At 37.2% G+C, this 20,426-nt stretch overlaps 1 protein-coding gene across 1 annotated transcript in view; it reads right to left on the reverse strand.

The window, feature by feature from the left end:
- Window positions 1-20,426, reverse strand: part of LOC112055305 (transient receptor potential protein) — a 54,263-nt gene that overhangs the window by 33,281 nt on the left and 556 nt on the right. The window contains exons 2-3 of the mRNA XM_052888608.1: window positions 6,799-6,962; window positions 2,345-2,489 (exon numbers count right to left, since the gene is read on the reverse strand). Coding sequence (XP_052744568.1) covers window positions 2,345-2,489; window positions 6,799-6,956 — 303 coding nt within the window. The 5' untranslated portion in view covers window positions 6,957-6,962. The remainder of the gene's footprint in view (window positions 1-2,344; window positions 2,490-6,798; window positions 6,963-20,426) is intronic.

Genomic DNA, 20,426 nt, shown 5'->3' on the forward strand with positions numbered 1-20,426 from the left:
CCGCGGTTTCCCCCTCGTAGTCCCTGTTCCCGTAGGAATACGGGGATAATATATAGCCTTTCTCGATCTATCGAACACTGACAGAAATTTTTCAAATCGGACCAGTAGTTCCTGAGATTAGCGCGTTCAAACAAACAAACTCTTCAGCTTTATAATATTAGTAAAGATTGCAGCAATTTTCAATATACAACTTTTTAGGTATTAAGTAGTGGGCTCTAGCCAAGTTGAGTTTCCACAATCGAAAACGCTCACGAAAACTTAAAAATGTATGGAGTCAAAGTTCGATATCGATATGTCACGTGATCGACGCTAACGAATACAAAAGTCGTAGCCATGTTTACCATGATCTGTTTTCTGTACCACAATATATATTTGTTCATAATACCAATATAAATAGAGATGGCTAAGTGGTAGCTTAGTTGCAATTTTGACAAGCGCTTACGATTCAAAGTCGAAGTTAAAAGAAGTTTCTTGAAATATAAAAATAGTTTGACCATTTTTTCTGCCAAAAGTCAAGTCTGCTATTCTGCATTTGGCCAGCGTGGTGGACTAAAGTTCTAACCCCTCTTATTCTAAGAGGAGACTCATGCTCAACAGTAAGCCGAATATAGGTTGTTAATGATGGTGAAACCTAGGTCCCATGGAATACAGTATATGCGTACTCAGAATAAGAACTAGTGCTGAATACTCAGACCAATTATTGTATAGGACCTGCCTCGCTAGACGTTACTTTTCTGTCAAAGTATATAATCTACGATCTAATGCGATTATAAAAACTGTCTCTATAGTATCGATGTTAAATAGTTGTAATCGTGTTCGTCGGTTAAAGAGCTCCGTAAAAATACCTTTTTGTGTGATTGAATTGTGTAAAAAACGGGCAAAAACTTCTAGTTTAGTATAAGATATATACCAAATCTAAGCTCATTTTCTTCAGAAAATGACGGACAATTTTGTTCGTTACTATGAGTGTGATACAGGTCCTTCTATAATTGGTCTGAGGCTGAATACAATGAATGTCAATGTATAGATGAAATATGAAAATATGAAAGAGAAAAAGTCAAACTCTTTACGCAAATGGAATTCCCATTTTTATCAAACGAAAATCATATTTATTGTCTTTCGAGACTCACAGTGGAATCTTAGACTGCGGTTATGAAAATATACGGCGCGTATCGATGCAAACTATCGGCGGAGTGATTTCCCTGAGGAATGCGATATGTTTTGCTAAAATGTTACTATTCTTTCTTTCTTCTTTTTTACACGAATCGAGACGCACGGAAGGGAAAAGTTTGAATTCAGGAGGACAAGGAACATTGTCATGTGGGTTTGGGATTCGTTGTTTACAAGCTTAAAAATATATTTTTATTATTTTTTAACATAATAGGGATGATGACTAGGTTTGAATATATATAGATTTTTATGATACATTCGGGTAAATAATAAATTACCCGAAAACGAAAATATGGTCAATGTTAACTAATTTATACATAAAAAAACAAAGAATGACTGGATATTTGCAAAATAAATACGATTATAAAATTTCAAAATCTATTAAAATTCTTTTATCGTAGTTAAATGAAAATTCATACATTTTTAGTTTCCTTATATTAGGTGTGAGATTTTTCAATAAATGAACTATAATTATAAACGCACAAATAGCAAAGATATTAATAATTTTGTTTGACCGCCCATACAAATCTAACGATCATTACGGACCTACGACGTCATTAAATCGCACCATTTTGTGTGAGACGTTTTTCAGGGATCCGCGGCAGCGCCGCAAATCTGACCCTCTAAGTCCCTGTAGCTTCGAAAGTAATCATCGCAGATGCCCCGTTATTTTTAGAAAATTGCTTTACTATTAGCATACCCCCAATTTAAATACAATTTAAAAAACTTTCATCATACCTACTATATAATTATTATAGTTTAAGTCGAATAATTACTTGTACGGAACACTCAGCGAGTTTAATGTGCACTTGTCCGGATTTTTTTTTAGAGTTGGTATTCACTTCGAACTCACTGTAAGTGAATGATAATTTTATACTATAGATCGGTTACGTCCCTACAAAATCACCGCAAAAAGTGATCCGAATAATAGGCTACAACACTGAGCGCACACATGCACAATTATGTATTATATAATTATGTAGTTTTTACACTTCCTGAACAAACAACTCTACATTATATACGATATTTAGGTATTATATTTTGTTTAAATAACGTTCATTGTTGACCACAACTAACATTAAGTTGACTGTAAATTTCCTCTTTTGAACGCCTCATTTTTCATGCGCTAGTAACACATCTAACAGTATTTAATATCATTGCTGTAAGTACTGACCTTGACTTTGATCCCAGAGTTTAGGAATAGCTTGATGAGCTCAATATTTTCGTTTTCGATGGCAGCGATCAGCGCTGACCTGTTGAGAGGGTCCACGCAGTTGATGTCGAGGACGTCGGGCTTGTCGGCATACTGTTCTATTAACCTGTTGGTATGAAAACATTTTAGAATTTAAACTATCGTGAGTGTTATTCATATTAATTGATTATGAAACACGGCTAAAACTCACGTGCCCGACTAGTTTCGAACCCATACGGGGCCCTTAGTCATGAGCTGGTTCTTGCATCGCGGCACGATCCAAATTGCGAAGCGGCTGCGCGACGCGATGCAAGAACCAGCTCATGACTAAGGGCCCCGTATGGGTTCGAAACTAAACGGGCATAGTCCGACCTAATATCACGTGAGTTTTAGCAAAACACTCTTTAAATACGTTTTGTTTTTTTCAAACTTTTTAGTTTCTTTAAGACAGATATATTTTATTTGAACTATGATTAAGTACAGACAATATCATTCCTGACTTGAATCATACATTCATCATTCTAGTTAGTAAATTTTACTTCAATGGTCCCCATATAATTGGTACGCTTTTTGATAATTTGTGTTAATATATATATTTTTGATATGTATATTTTTAAAATGGTCTTTTTAAGACCTTTCATTTCATACCCATATTGTTAAGAAATGGTAAAAAAAAAACTTACCTACCCCCCTACCCTTTTTCCACTTACAGGCGCCATTTTGAAAATTTATATAGCCTATGTCACTATCAGAGTTTTGACAAACTAAATGACACCTGATATGTCAAAACCGTCTAGCCGTTTAAGCTGTAGGGCGTGCCAAAGAAATGGACATACATACGCATATACACATATACATACATACGCTCAAAAAACATTACCCTCCTTCTGACGCAGTCGGGTAAAAAGTATCAATATACTTGAATTGGATCTTGGACACGAGATTACCGCCATGTGCAATATCGGGTTAAGACTCAGACCAATTATTGTATAGGACTTGCCTCGCTAGACGTTACTTTTCTATCAAAGTATATGATCAACGATCTAATGCGATTATAAAAACTGTCTCTATAGAATCGATGTTAAATAGATGTAATCGTGTTCATTGGTTAAAGAGCACCGTATATACCTTTTTCTGTAATTTAATTGTGTAAAAAACGGGCAAAAACTTCTAGTTTAGTATAAGATATATACAAAATCTAAGTTGGTTTTCCTCAGAAAATGACAGACAATTTTGTTCGTGACTATAAGTGCGATACAGATCCTTCTATAATTGGTCTGAGGGTTAAGATTAAGGTAAGCTGTCCCAAAGAAAAGGAAATTCATACAGCGTGGTACAAACTCCGGTTTCTCATATATCTAGATACAGTACAATAATAAATATGCATGGATTGTTAAAGGTAACCCGACGGGAATCGGCATGCGTGAACTCTTTTTTTCATTTTAATTTATTTTATTGATAAGACTTAACAATTATTTAACATATCTACACTCTCGCCAAACTGTACAGGCAGTTTCTTGGCGAGTTGACGCTCATTATTATAATTAGTTAAAAGTAATTGCTAAATCTAATTTTAATAAGATACTTAAAACTAAGGTAAAAATGAAAAATTCGTGCGTACAAAGTACACATGTCAGAAGTGAAACTTCTTTGACGAACTAATTTACTAATCTTGTTAATATTTATACAAATCTTAAACTTTAGATTTCCGAGACTAAGAGGAAGGGAAAAAGGAAGATAGGTTAGGAATTTAATTGTCATTAAAATATAATAAGTGTTGAAAATTAATGTAAATTATAAATTTATTTCTTTAATATTTACATTGCGCGATTTCTCTCTCTCGTTCAACCTTTCTCACTATAGCTCTCTCCCACCTCTCACTCCATAGCACTGTGCGTGATACGTAGTTCGCTCTGTCTCACTTTTTCTCTCAATCTTTCTCACTTGCTTGCTCCCTACTCTCACTCCACGGCTAGTTGCTTCATGCTACGTTCGCCCTGTCTTACTCTCTCTCAATCGGTCTCGATCGCTCTCTCTCTCTCGACACTTCCGTTGCATACCGGCGTGACGTTACATCTGTAAAAATTTTACCCTCATGTGCCTAAAGAAGTTTCACTTCAAAAAAATAAAAAAAATTACAAAAGGTGCAATTAAGACGAAATAAATTTTAATTAATAAAGAACTTCTTCTATATACAGCAAGTAAATCCATCAGTCACTTCATTATGCAACAGTTTCATTATCTACATTTTTAATACATGCATAGGTTTTTTTTTTTATTCTATACAAGTTAGCCCTTGACTACAATCTCACCTGATGGTAAGTGATGATGTAGTCTTAGATGGAAGCGGGCTAACTTGTTAGGAGGAGGATGAAATTCCACACCCCTTTCGGTTTCTACACGGCATCGTACCGGAACACGAAATCGCTTGGCGGTACGTCTTTGCCGGTAGGGTGGTAACTAGCCACGGCCGAAGCCTCCCACCAGCCAGACCTGGACAAATTAAGAAAATCTCAATCTGCCCAGCCGGGGATCGAACCCAGGACCTCCGTCTTGTAAATCCATCGCGCATACCACTGTGCCACGCAGGCCGTCAAAATACTACTACTCTAGGTACTCTGGGTACTCTAGGTACTCTAGGTACTCTGTAACTCCATAATCCCTATTATCACTTATAGAACAAGCGACACATAAGATCTAAACTGGATTATTGGCTCTTGTAGAGCTGCTCGACTTACTCGCATTCGCCGAATTATAGAACTTACTTCTGATGGATTGATTTAAAAGGTTTCGGGGGATAGATTAGTTTTACTTGTTTCGCGCAAATCTAATTTTCTTCTTTTTTTCCACGTTAATCTGATTATTTAAATCATTGAAATTAAATTCACTGTTACTTAGCGTTTGATTTTGTTTTTTTTTTTCATTTTATTTAGTTTTAACAAGGTTAGCCATTGACTACGATCCTATTATGAAATGTTAAATAGATTTAGAGTTTTCAGGAGCTAAAAGTGGCTCTAAATGGTTCGTGTAAAGAAACCAAAATGGGTGTAGATTTTCTAAGACTAAGTCTAGTGCTAAGTGCTATTAAGTCAGCCCGCTTCCATCTTAGATTGCATCGTCACCACCAGGTGAGATTGTATTAGTCAACTTGTAAAAAAAAAGTAAAAAAAACATTTTTGCTTTGTGGTCACTCGTTCTCAGAATTTGACTAGAGAATAACATGATATTATTCTCGATAGTATAGTAGGTATACTGTGAAAAATTGTATAATTATTATTAGTAATTCTTCGAGCTATGAATGGAGCTCCAAAATTGAATGATGTACATATATATATACCTTCTACACTTCGCACTAGAGAAATGGTATTAATAAATTTTTAATTAATTATATATTAATTATATATAATAATAGTTTTAAAATATTACGCAAATAGCTTTAAAGAAACGATTACATTGAAAATAAAAATAAATATATCGTGACTCTGTGGTGCCTAAATAAATATTACCCGTGAGAATATTTCGTTAATGGTCATTACATAAAGTGAAAACTTTCGTTTCAGTGCCATTAATTGGTAATCTATACTTAATATTGTATAGAGGTAAAGTTTAAAAGGTAAAGGTAGGGGTAATCTCCGGATTGAACATTGAACCGATTTTCAAAATTCTTAAGGCAATATTCCATTCACGTATTCCCACGGGAACTGGAATTATGCGGGTGAAACCGCGGGGCGTCTAATATTGTCCTACTCCAGACATATTACGTTGCTGCCTCAGCTAGTTCATGATGATGATTAGAGGTACCTCTGAACAGTGACGTAGTCTCCTCTGTCAGCGTTGAGGAGGTAGTACTTCTCCTCCCTGGTGAAGGGTCTCTCAGCCACGCTGCGTCGTTCTGGCTGTTGCGCATCGCCTCCTGGCTGCTGCCTCAGCTAGCTCATGATGATGATAAGTTGGAGGTACCTCTGAACAGTGAAATACTCCTCTGTCGGCGTTGAGGAGGTAGGACTTCTCTGGTGAGGGGTCTCTCAGCCACGCTGCGAAGGTCGTTCTGGCTGATGCGCATTGCCTCCTGACTGCTGCCTCAGCTAGTTTAAGATGATGATAAGTGAGAGGTACCTCTGAACAGTGACGTAGTTTCCTCTGTCGGCGTTGAGGAGGTAGGACTTCTCCTCCCTGGTGAGGGGTCTCTCAGCCACGCTGCGTCGTTCTGGCTGTTGCGCATTGCCTCCTGGTTGCTGCCTCAGCTAGTTCATGATGATGATTAGTTAGAGGTACCTCTGAACAGTGAAATACTCCTCTGTCGGCGTTGAGGAGGTAGGACTTCTCCTCTCTGGTGAGGGGTCTCTCAGCCACGCTGCGCAGGTCGTTCTGGCTGTTGCGCATCGCCTCCTGTCTGCTGCCTCAGCTAGTTCATGATGATGATAAGTTAGAGGTACCTCTGAACAGTGACGTAGTCTCCTCTGTCAGCGTTGAGGAGGTAGGACTTCTCCTCTCTGGTGAGGGGTCTCTCAGCCACGCTGCGCAGGTCGTTCTGGCTGTTGCGCATTGCCTCCTGGCTGCTGCCCAGGAGTTCCTCTCGTGACCCGCTGTTCATCTTGATCTGTGGATAAATCGATACATTAAACTTTAAAAAGCTTGGAAAATCCAAAAGTGCACGCTTCACGTTTCTTTAATATCAATTAAACGACATCGAATTAGACCTTGTGACCGTGTTGAAATTAAATGGGGTTATATGCCTAACGAACGCCCGTGAATTCGTCCGCCCTTGGACCGCCTTAATCCGGGTTTGTGACAAAATCAGCCCTTATCGGAAGTCTATCCTATCTTTGTACATCAAGCGGTTTTCTAGATTTCGTGAAGATTGATCATTCCCTTTTATATTATTTAGATTCAGGCAATTTTTGGTGACCAATGAAGGATAATTTCATTTCAAAGTACACCAAAATACTTTTTAGTTTATAGTAAGTATGTATAGTTGAATAGATTTATCGCAGTAAGTTGAATCAACACAATATAAATTCCAGTTTTTTTTTAATCTAAAAGACGAAGTGTTTGCTCTGAAAGGTTCCTTTATATATAGTTAGCACTTTTGAATAGGGAAAAAGAACGATATTTAAAAACTTAGTGACGTCCTAACTTAGAACCCCTATATGGAGACGACTATTTCATAATTGCCTATTATGAAAATCATTCATATTATAACTTTCATCCATGATTTAAGTTTAACAAATATTTTCTTCAAGGAATTATGCACATGTTATTTATTTGCTAATTTCAGCAAATAAATAACATGCAAATTTTTGCAAATATTTCAGGGCCCGTGTTAAAGTAATTTACGGACGTCGCATAATGTTGTCACCACATGCGGGAGTTAATATCACCACGCATAAATTTGGATGCAATTTACGAAAAAGCGCTCCTATGTTCTACTTAACTATGTCTTTAACCCCTTTCCTATGTTCTATACATACTCGTAACTGGGACGGGATAGTCACGCACAAAAGCAGCTAAGGATACGATCGGTTGTAACACTGTAAATTGATGTTGTTAACTTGTTGTTAAATACGGGGACACGACTACACCTACCATCAGCTAAGCCATCGATTCCCAAAGTGGTCCCCTTAGGGGTCTACGTTGACTTGACAAAATGGGGTTTCACAATCCGTAAGCGGGGGTCCACAAAAAATTATCTGCTTTCATACCGAATGGAGTTTTCTAAATAAAATAAATGTGAATTGATTGCTTCCTTGTCCTGTGAGTAGATATCAAAAATTAAAGTTCGCTGAAATAAGTTTTTGCCTGCATAATTTTACTTTTTATCATTCACTCACAGCACAATCAATTAATTAACGAACTAATCAATTTTCAGTTTTTTTTTTAAACTGTTATTTTGTGGTGGCTGTTGATTTAGCTTCAAAGAAAATTACCAACGGTGACTCTAATCCCTTTTTTATTGAGTTTTTAGCAGGGGGTCTACCACCAGTTAAATTAGAAAATGGGGTATGAGAAAAAAGTTTGGGAACCTCTGAGCTAAGCTTTTGCTGAGGAGCTAAGCCATCATGGTCACAACGGTTATAACTGCGACCAGGATAAATACTATATCGACACGTCTAACCAACGACAAAGCTTGTATACGACTGCCATAGACAATTCGTTAAGCATAATATTTACTCTACTATAACCTAATGACATGCAAACAACATTGTTCTTTGCTTACCCCTAACCCGTTTATTTGCGCTGTTTTGACTGACTTCTTAAAAAAGAGGACATTTGCTCTGAACTATCTTTGTGGTCTCATTATTTTTAACATGGAAGTCATGTTACTTAAAAAACATATTTTTTCAGGAGAGGTTTGAGTATAAATAGACATAAAATACTTAGAAAACTATATATAATAGTAAGAAAGAGTTATTAGAAACTCAATTTTATTATTAACTAGCGGACGCCCGCGACTTCGTTCACGTGGAATTCAGTTTTTTACAAATCCCGCGGGAACCATGGATTTTTCCGAGATGAAAAGTAGCCTATGTGTTAATCCAGAGTTCAATCTATTTCCATTCCAAATTTCGCTTCAGTAGCCGCAGTGTCAAAGAGGAACAAACATAACACAAGCTTTCGCCTTTATAATATTAGTGTGAAGTGTGATATTAGGGTGAATCTTTATTGGGTGCTTTTTAACCGACTTCAAAAAGGAGGAGGTTCTCAATTCGGTCGGTATTTTTTTTTTTTTTTTTTTATGTATGTACACCGATTACTCAAAGACGCCTGGACCGATTTCAAAAATTCTTTTTTTGTTTGAAACGGTATAGCCCCCATTTGGTCCCATTGCCATCATGTTAAGATCTGATGGTGGAATCCTGGAGAAATTGAGGGGAACTTTCAAAAATTATATGAATGTCTAGTGTGTTCGTATACTTTTCCATTTAGTACTTTTAAGCACTATAATTTCATGAAAGTTTAAAGTCTATCTGATGATGGAGCCATAAAACAGACGAGGGAACTCCTCGGCGATTTACAGCAGTTACCTTGTGTTTGGGCTTGATTAATTTGTATTAATGAGAACTTTCCACATAGGTAGGTTGTGACTGTCATTTAGGGGTTTGGTGATGACGACCAAGGACAATTAAGGGAACTCCTTAACAGTTTACAGTAACTGCCTTGTGTTTGGCCTTGATCAATTCGTATTGCTGAGAACTTTCTACCTATAGTGTCTGTTATTGGGGTCTGATGATGAAGACCAAGGTCAATTAAGGGAACTCCTTAACGGGATACGGTAGCTACGATGTGCTTGGGCTTGATTAATTTGTATTGCTGAGAATTTTGTACCAACATGGGTTGTGACTGTCATTAGGGGTCTGATGTATTCGTTTGAGATGAAATTTTACACTAAAAATGGAAAAATAATAAAAATTTTAATAAAAAAAATACAACCGACTTCAAAACCTAAAAACGTACCCACTAAACTAAAAAGTGAAAAATAACATCATAATATGTTCTACCTGCTGATCAGTATGAAGGCGGTGCTTAGCCGGTGTTGTCTTAATTAAAGCCATTTCTGACAGGACAACATAAAACAACACTGTCTGCAAAATCTAAATCTATAAGATATTCTCACATGGCTTAAATTAATACATCACCGGCTTAGCACCGCCTTCATACTGATCAGCAGGTAGAACATATTATGATGTTATTTTTCACTTTTTAGTTTAGTGGGTACGTTTTTAGGTTTTGAAGTCGGTTGTATTTTTTTTATTAAAATTTTTATTATATTACGTCAAATTAACATCTATAAGATATAAAACAGCATTAAAATCGGTTTACTAAGAGCTATGATGACACAGACAGACTCACATAATGGTCAAACATAAAAATTAGTCATTTAACACGTTCGCTGCGGCACTGATTTTTCTGTTCTTGTCCCTGGTACGGTACGAGGTTTTTTGACCCTGTACTAAAATTTTCTGTGGTGCGGAACGAGGTCAATTGACCTGGCATGAAGATCTAGTACGAGGTCAAAAAACCTCGTACCGTACCTCTGTGTTGCGGAACGAGGTCAATTGACCTGACAGATAGTTTTAGTACGAGGTCAAAAAACCTCGTACAGTATCAGGGGAAAGAACAAAAAAATCAGTACCGCAGCGGACGTGTTAAGAACCGTTAGGGGTTGAAATAAAAAAGATAAAAGTAACGCTCTCTAATTATATATTGAATACCATTTAATTCACTATAATTATGATATTTTTTAACTACCCGCTAATGTCCTTTGTTTTTCTTCTCTTTTTGTTTGATAATTAATTTTTTTCTTAAATATTGTATAATGTAATAATTACCAGTGCAGGATGTTGTCTATGTTTCAGACTCTTGAGCCAACAGTGACCGTGACTGCGCAGCGACTATTCGATCAGGTATTGTTCCGATAGTTGTTTCAGTCAATGGTCTTATAGCGAAAAGCTTCGAACAACACCTTAAGAAGCTTTCACTTAACTGTTGGATCAAGAGTCGGATACAGAAATCAGTGATTCTTGAGAAGGCGCGTATTGTGAGGAGGTTCCTCACTCTGGAGCCCTGACTACCGGTTGCTTGGGCACTCAAATGTCCTGCAGCGGGTCGGTTGAATTTTTTTTTATAAGTTTTTATAGTGTTTTGTGTATTTTATGTATAATATTGTTAAAAATTTAAAAAGAAAAGAGAAATAAATAAATGAGAGAAAAAACCAGTGCACAGTAAAACCAACTGTGGTTTGTGTAAATAAATAAATACGCTTATAAAATAGCCATGACACTGAAGTACGCAAGCCTAGTCCACAGTCATAAATCAGTTAAGCTTATATGAAGTGATGATACGTTCAGATTTGTCAGATTCACTCTCCGAGCACGTCGTGTTGTACTCTTATCTCGTAAAAATAAAATAGGCGCTTTGGTGTCACCTTGCGTGACACCTCTATTCATGAAGGGTGTAATTGATTTGGTAGCGAAACGTGCAAAGTACAACATCCATAGGAGTATTTTAAAAGAGGTAAAATTTGTGTCCGTATATGTAGGGTAATCTCTGGATCTACTGAAACGATTTTTTTGAGAGGCTTCGGCTGTGGCTAGTTGACGTACCGCCAAGCGATTTAGCGTTCCGGTGTGACGTCGTGTAGAAACCGAAATTTTCATCCTCCTCCTAACAAGTTAGCCCGCTTCCATCTTAGGTTGCATCATCACTTACCATTAGGTGAGATTGTAGTCAGGGGCTAACTTGTAAAGAATAAAAAAAAAAGATTTTCATAATTCGTTTACCAATAGAAAGCCGCGTTATTTGTAAATGTTATAGGCTATATTTTATTACCGAGTTCCCACATAAACGGGTGCAACGCGGATAAAACTTTGTAGTAGAGAGATAAAAAATATTTTTTTATTTATGTATTCTTCAATAATATTAAAACAATTAATCAATGTATTCTTCGATGTGAATTTTAATTAGTAGGTATTCTACTAATGTACCAGTGGATATCACCTCTGATTCCAGAGGGTATGGGTTCGAATCCGGTCCGGAGCAAGCACCTCCAACTTTTCAGTTGTGTGCATTTTGAGAAATTAAATGTCTCAAACGGTGAAGGAAAAATATTGTGAGGAAACCAGAGAATTTTCTTAATTCTCTGCGTGTGTGAAGTCTGCCAATCCACATTGGGCCAGTGTGGTGGACTATTGGCCTAACCCCTCTCATTCTGAGAGGGGACTCGAGCTCAGCAGTGAGTCGATTATGGGTTGATAATGATGATGATGATGAAAAAATCATATCCCGCAGTCGTCAGTTTCGTGGCAACTAAAATGACATATAGTTTTATAATGTTAAGAAAATTTTTGAAAATATTATAGAAATATTTTACCGTATCCTCCGTGTCAAATCTGACCCGTAAGCGTTTGCTTCTTTTGCGTTTCTTCATCTTTTGTATTCATGCACTTTACTTGAACGAATAGATGATAAAATCTCGTAGTCTCAACCCATATTCACTGAACATGGCTATGAGCCATGTGTAACACTAAACTACACTTTTTGCCGAAATTACATACATTATCGTCAAAAAACTACGTAAGAAGGGGTCTAAAAACGACGAAACAAACAAAAAAGTCAAATATAAATAGAGAAATGCACAGGTACCTACAATAATGGCCGAGGTAGAGCCGTGGTCGCACCTATGTATACCTACATGCAGATATAACTGGCATAATCACAGTATTTGGACAAAAATGAGCATTGTCTATACAATATAATCTGTGACATATTTGTCACAACAGCCGATTTATGTCCACTGCAGGACCTATACCTTTTGTGATTCCAAACACCACGATTCTGAGCCACCTGCATTTAGCGACTGCCTGCGACATGATGTCGTCAGTCCACCTGATTGGGAGGCAACCAACACATTTTTCATTGTATTTTTAAACGGCTCAACCGATTTTCATCAAACATATCTAAGAACACTCTTACACACAAGTAAATTGAAATCGCTTCATCCGTTCGAGAGCTATGGTGCCACAGACAGACTGACAGACAGACATACACTTCATACTTATAACACTTTTTGCGACGGGGGTTAAAAATAGTTTATTACTCGAAATAAATGTTAACCGATAATTGACTATTTAAATATGTTTGTAAGCAAATTCAAATAAATGAATTTAAAATTGTTGTTTTACGATTTTAAATAACACTTAATCGTTTTAGAGGTACTCCGACGGTTTTATAGTCATTTGATAGAGCGATGTGCCGACAAAATGATATACTGGCGACTCGCGTCGACTCACGCGCAATACTAATTCGGGAACAGGCTGTAGATAGATTGATGGTCTATTTCTGAAATATATGGCACGTCTAGATCTTTTTTTACGAGCTTTCACGATCCTAGTGTCTCTTTTAAATTACTTGACTTTGATGTTTCAATTTATTTGTAATTTGAAAATTAAATCAAGAAATAAAAAGCTTTTGTTAACTGATTTGACACAATCTTTTATAATGATAGCAGACGCCCCGAGGTTTTCAAGGCCCGGGTATATCCCGTTCACGTAAGAACATGGGAATATAATATAGCCTATGACACTCAGAGATAACGCAGTTTTCTATTGATAAAATAAGTTTTCAAAATGTCACTATCACATAAGGCTAACTTGTAAATAATAAAAAAAATGGTGATAATCATTGCTTAAAGGACGATTATAAATTCCAGTCAATAAAATGACGAGTGCAACTGTCACTGAATTGTCATTTTACTGACTGGAATGAATACTACTCAAAAATATATTATTTTTCTTTCTTTTCTTTATTTTAATGTAAATATTATATAAAATTATAGCTACGTATTATGTGCATACTTAAACCAAGTTTATATAGGAAAGAAGTTTTCATGTAGGATGTTTGTAATATTTTAAGCTAAATCTACTGCACCAATTTGCCTGATGTCTAACCTAACCTAACCATTGGTTTTTGAGCCACTCATGTCTTAGGAGTATGTATGGAGTTCAGTTTGTTTATTACACTTTGACCCCTTATTTTTTTTATTCTCTACAAATAAGTCTTTGACTACAACCTCACCTGTAAGTGATGATGCAATCTAAAATGGAAGCGAGCTAACTTGTTAGGAGTCAGATGAAAATCTACATCCCTTTTGGTTTCTACACGATATCGTACCGGAACGCTTAATCGTTTGGCGATAGGTCTTTGCTGATAGGGTGGTAACTAGCCACGGCCGAAGCCACCAGCTAGACCTGGACCAATTAAGAAATCCTCTATCAGTCCAGCCGGGGATCGAACCCAAGACCTCCAAGCTGTTTTGTAAATCCACCGCGCACACCACTGCCCCACGGAGGCCGTCAAACCACTACAAATTTATAAAAAAATAAAAATTCTTTTATCCAACGAAAAGTTACGTTATCAGCGAGTAACATGGGATTTTTTTATCCCCCTATTACCACGGCAACGGGAATACGTGGGTGTAACCGTCTCCGCTATAATAGTAATGTTATAATTAGAAACGCAAACACAGCACAAAAGTTTGCAGAATAAAAAAAAATGTTGTGAAAGTTCAATGAAAAAATTGATGATTAATTAAATTTCGTAAAATGCTTCGTCCGTGAGAGGTGTAAAGTCATTCCATCTTGCATGTGGCGACGGCCGCCTTTGATCTATGCGCGTCGATGAGTATGTTTACACTGTGCTAACGACGAGCCTCGTTCGATATAAGGGTACAGTCGCAGTGATAGCGGGATCACAATTAGTAAATCCAGTTTGAATCCGCCATGTTCGTTTCGTCTTACGTGCATAGATGTAATAGATTAGAACAAAAGAAAATCTATACTAATATTATAAACCTGAAGAGTTTGTTTGTTTGTTTGATTGAACGCGCTAATCTCAGGAACTACTGGTCCGATTTGAAAAATTCTTTCAGTGTTAGATAGCCCATTTATCGAGGAAGGCTATAGGCTATATATTATTCCCATATTCCTACGAGAACGGGAACCACGCGGGTGAAACCGCGCGGCGTCAGCTAGTCATGTGAATAAATTAATGTGACCATAATACACATTTTTTAGATTACTCCTTATGAATCGATTTTTCATATATAGCCCCCGGTATGAAAAAAATATGAGCAGTAAAATTCGATGAACGAATGTCAACGTTACGTTTATGTGCGCACCTTTCACTTTTCAGGCGTAGGTATTACGTACATAGTGTATGCTGCGGGGCAACATACACCTATTTAGACAGTCGATCTGAAAGAGTAAACTCCATTTGTGCATCGGAGCTGACACACAGTTTTTTGTTACAAATCAAACAATTATAATTATTAAATGTTTTGAGTAACCTGCCTCCCTAGCCAAGTGGCAAGTCGATTTTCTTTCTACGATCGCTAACACTGCGAAAACTAGCAAGATGTATGGGAATGACATTTGCTATCGACAGGTCACTTGATCAAGATCTGTCATTCCCATACTTTTTTCTAATTTTCAGTGGATTAAAATAGGCTGACAATACATTGGCCTATTCACTAATTTGGTATTTATTGACAACCTATTAAAGTTAACATCAAACCTCTTAACATTAAATGTCTTAAACCACAAGTCTAATTATATGATTGACGATTATGATGACGTTTTGTAAAATCGCTCCAGTTTCTGAAATCGCTGATATTCGGACCGTACATCAGTTGTAAACTGCACACGCCAATAGAAAATTTACGATCCAAGTTTAACTGTATCTTTTACGATATATTACGAATGTGAGTGTTTTCTATTAAAATGTAATCACTGACATCGGAAACTTCTAATATCTTTATAAGGGAAAATTGATTTTCTTTTGGATGACTGCACTGTTGTAGTTTTTATTATATATATATATATATATTTAGTACCACAGATATTTGTAGGATACTTATCATTAATAAATTTTCTTTACTTGTTCGCTTCACTGTAAGTGGCGCCAGTGACAGGAAAATTGATGAGTAGGTTAGCTTGGTATGGACATGTATTGCTTAGGGATGAATGTCATATAGAGAATTGTTGAAGCAGAAGGTTGTAAGAGGAGAGGGAGACCAAAAGAAGAGATGATTGAAGTGTGTGAAAGAGGACATGTGTGTAAAGGGAGTGGATGTTGTTGACGAGTAATTGAGACGAATGGAGAAGATTGATATATTGTGCCGACCCCACTTAAGTGGGATAAGGGAAAGGAGATGGTGACTGTTGGACTTGTTATTTCTGCTTATAGGAGAGGACTTCTGAAGCTTACACTACTAAACAGAATTCCACGCAGACGAAGTCGCGGGCGTCCGCTAGTAACGATATAATATAAAGGGCTCTTGCCACCATAAATATTCCTGCGCTAATCGAGCTGTCAGTAATAAGTCGGGAAGATGCCAAGAGACCTGATGGATTGACGCTGGTTTCCTGGAAAATGGAGCGGGGCCTAATATGGGACGCTACATGCGTTGACATATCAGGGAGACAGAATCAAGACCGGAAGCCGCTGCAGACAAAACCTGAAACCGGTAAATGGCAGAAGTAGGTATGCCTCTCTGACTGAGAGTTGCATATTTGTTCCTTTTGCCGTGGAGATCCTTGACATGGAGTCGCAGTGCCAACAAATTTCGTCAAGACCGGGAACCGCAGCAGACAAAAGGTATGCCTCTCTGACTGAGAGTTATATTTGTTCCTTTTGCCGTAGTGACCTTTGAGCTATGGAGTCTGGCAGTATCATTTCACCGCGGCTAGTTGCCTCGACTGGTGACAGAAGGGCTGGCTCATTTTTTGCGCAAAGGATCAGCCTGGCTGTCCAGCGCGGAAATGCAGCCAGTATTCTAGCTATAAAATAAATAATAAATAAATATACTTAAACAATAATTTATTAATTATTTATTAATTTTAATTTCCAGTTGTGGGAATCGAACCCAAGGCCGTGGATGCAGAAAGCAGGGTCACTACCCACTGCGCCACGCGGCCGTCTAATGTATGCTATGCCACGTGGGCATGATTTGTATAGTTATTTGGATGAGTTAGCTTAAGTTTCTTAACATGAATTTTATTCTTTCTCAGTAGACTTCGGTTCAGTTCATCGAGTGAAAAGTGCTACTTCTGCGGCGAGGAGGACACTCCGAGATACGCAATCTTCGAGTGTGCGGGCTGCGCTGACCTAAGAACAGCGGCCCCGGGGCCAAGGGGCACCGTGGATGCGCAAAACCTTATTGCACGCATGCTAGTAGACGTGGAAGAATGGAGGAAATACTCTCAGATGCTCAGAGCAATTATGAAAGAGAACGGGCAGAAAAAAAGGAAAGTGAGAAATGATAAATAGAAAGTCAGTATGAAGAAACGCAAAGCGGTTCCGTACTAAGTACTAAATACGGTTCCGTACGTAAATAAACAAACCACGTGTGTACTACTTTATGCACATGTGAGAGAGTACGAGCACTTGGCTATATGTCATACGAGTTCTGTAAGCGATTTACCGCCACATAATGGGATTGTGCCTCAAGGTGATCCGGTCTACTTTTATGTATTTATCCACTACAAACAGATTTTACTCGAATTTTCTTTCTTTTTATAAATAAAGAAAACAGGTTAAAAGCTTAACTTGACTAAGAAACTTAAATAAAAGGAGAAGAAGATACACTTCTTTATTATTGCACACTAAATTATAATAATGAATAAGTACTTTTAACAGACTCAGAAGTGTATTACAAAAATAAGAAAACCAATGTCGAACAAAAGTTATAATTCATAATATTTGTCAGGACAACTTAATTAACAAATCAAACTGTAAACAAAATAAGACCTTAGAATGGCAGAGAATGACCTTGAGTGGAGACACGCACTTGTGAACGTTGTGTGTAGGGTTAAAGGCAGTTTGACAGTTAACCAACACTCCCCTTTACCACTCAAGTCACTCTCCCCGCCTATCCCAAGTAACTCATGAAGAATTACACAACAAGAAATGTGGACGGCTGGAACTCCACAAGTATACTGAAGCTGACCAGACGACGAGTAATTATATCGCAAGTCGTGCCCGCCAACTAATCGCTACCCCTCTCTAACTCCCTACTCTTTTCGAAACATGTCGCGCCACCTAGCGTCGGCGCGAGCTAACACAAGATCGAGCAACGTCATATCCATCCCAGACTACTATTTCCAACATCTATACTAATAAGGCTGAAGAGTTTGTTTGTTTGTTTGATTGATTGAACGCGCTAATCTCAGGAACTACTGGTCCGATTTGAATAAATTCCGTGTTAGATAGCCCATTTATCGAGGAAGGTTATACATTATACTCATATTCCTACGGGAACGGGAACCACGAGGGTGAAACCGCGCGGCGTCAGCTAGTACAATATAAATGGATAAAATTTTAACTTAGCATGCAAAAGCGGTTTTATTACTATAAGTAATCTTTACCAGGCAACCCCTGACGAGATGACTAGCGAAGAAAGTTAAAGTCAAAGTCCATTTATATTAATAGGCTTAGTTTACAACCACTTTCGAAACGTCAGGTAATAATATTATTAGATAATGGTAATAATAATTGGTCGAAAACTTAAAATCAAAGTTACGAGGTTTCCAATCGTGCCTTGTTTAATACCACAATAGTTGTGGCTTGCGTAAGGTATTAAATTAGAGAAGCATCAAATTGAGCCAGGACTCGAACCCATAGAACCTATGACCCATAACCACATAGACTAACCACTGAACCAACGGGGCAGTAATTAACTAATTATAAGCAAGTGTCAAGTATTGGCACATCCCAGGGTCACGCTAGGTGAGATGGATTAACGAAGCGATAAACCTAATACTGATAGGATTGACCTGTATTTATTTTGTTAATGTATTAATTGGTCGATATAACACCTATATCAATTTATTAATGTATTGGGTTTCACTGTTGAGCACGAGTCTCCTCTCAGAATGAGAGGTATTGAGCTAAATAGAATAGAGAATAGAAGATATCCGCTAGTATATAAGATAAAATCTTTAAAAAAAATCAACTGACTTCAAAATCACAAAAATAAACTAAAAAGCGAAAAATCCAGTAACGTATTAATCTTATTATCTCCCCCTTTTTTTGAAGTCGGTAATTAATAATTTGGTTTTTAATTATTTTTTTTTGTATTACATCGTAAATTCAACCAAAAATTCTGTCATAAATAAAAGAAGAGCTAAACTTTCTTAAATAAATATTCAGTATTATTACAGTTTTTCTAATACATGATTGTTATAATCAATAAATACACTATAATATTGAAATCTAATTCAACGGTATAAATCATCATTGTAAACTAATAGGTACCAATTACTTAATTAGAGTTTACTTTGTGGTTATTAATTAAACTACTGTCATAAAAGTCTGTTAACACTAGACTGTAGGTAAGCCCTCATTCGCACGAGAGTTTTTTTACCGGACGTTAAAAAAGCGATCAAATGTAACAAATGCATACCCAAGTATACGTTGTTTTTAAAACACGACGCGTTTTTTCGAGCAGTGTAGCATTTTAAATTTTGGGCGTTGGAAATAGACCTTCATTTAACTTCATACTTTATTTGAACGCTTTTTTAACGTCCGTTAAAAAAACTCTCATGCGAATGAGGACAAGGCTTTGACCGCGTGAATCTGAATATATTAAAATACTAGCCATCGCCCTTCGGTTTCACCTGTGCAGTTTCCGTTTCCGTAAATAGACGGGGACAAAATATACCCCATAACCCACACAAATAACCGGTCTTTCTAGTGGTAAAAGAATTTTTAAAATCTTTTCAGTAGATCCAGAGATTACCCCCTGAAAAAACCACAAAGTTTACCTCTTTATAATATTAGTCAAGAATAAAGTTTGTCATTTTCCTACAATGGCTAAGAACTGTTTGCAATTATAGAGTTTCAAATGTGGTAATGGCTTTATCACTCGAGAGATACTTGGACTAACTATGAGAACCTCATGAGAAGGTCAGAGTCAATCAGCGGGCAGTGGAGAGAGCTATTCTCGGAGTATCTCTGCGTGATCCAGTGAGAGAAAGCAAAGTCACTGACACTGGCATTACTCAACAAATCGCGAAGCTGGAGTGGCAATGTTCAGGGCACTTGGTTCGTAGATCCGATGGACGTTAGGGTCCCGACAACCCAACCCTGATAGCTCAATGTTGGTCAACCGATGGTGCATCCATGACATCAACAAAGCGTCACTGTATACTTGGGCTCAAGACCATGGTGTATTCCATCATCCAGAAGTGCTCATACTGCCTAGCAGTAGCGAAGTCTGAAATTTTGTAATAGGTAACACGCCAATCATCTGTTTTTTTGGACTTAAGCGCAGGCGTTTAAAGTAAATATTGTAGAAATGCTGTGGTAATATTATAATAGGTACCTATTTCGAGCTTATAAAATAAATTACAATAATGAATGTGTACCAGAATTATGGATTTTAAAAGGTAATCCGCTAGGAATTGGGTTGTTTAGACTTCTCGCTGCTGCTGCCTAGAGACCTACCTACATACATATTATCACACCCATCTTCTTGTTATGATCCCTTGAATATCTCCATTGCTTC

Source organism: Bicyclus anynana, chromosome 23 (assembly GCF_947172395.1).
Source record: "Bicyclus anynana chromosome 23, ilBicAnyn1.1, whole genome shotgun sequence".
Taxonomy (NCBI): domain Eukaryota; kingdom Metazoa; phylum Arthropoda; class Insecta; order Lepidoptera; family Nymphalidae; genus Bicyclus; species Bicyclus anynana.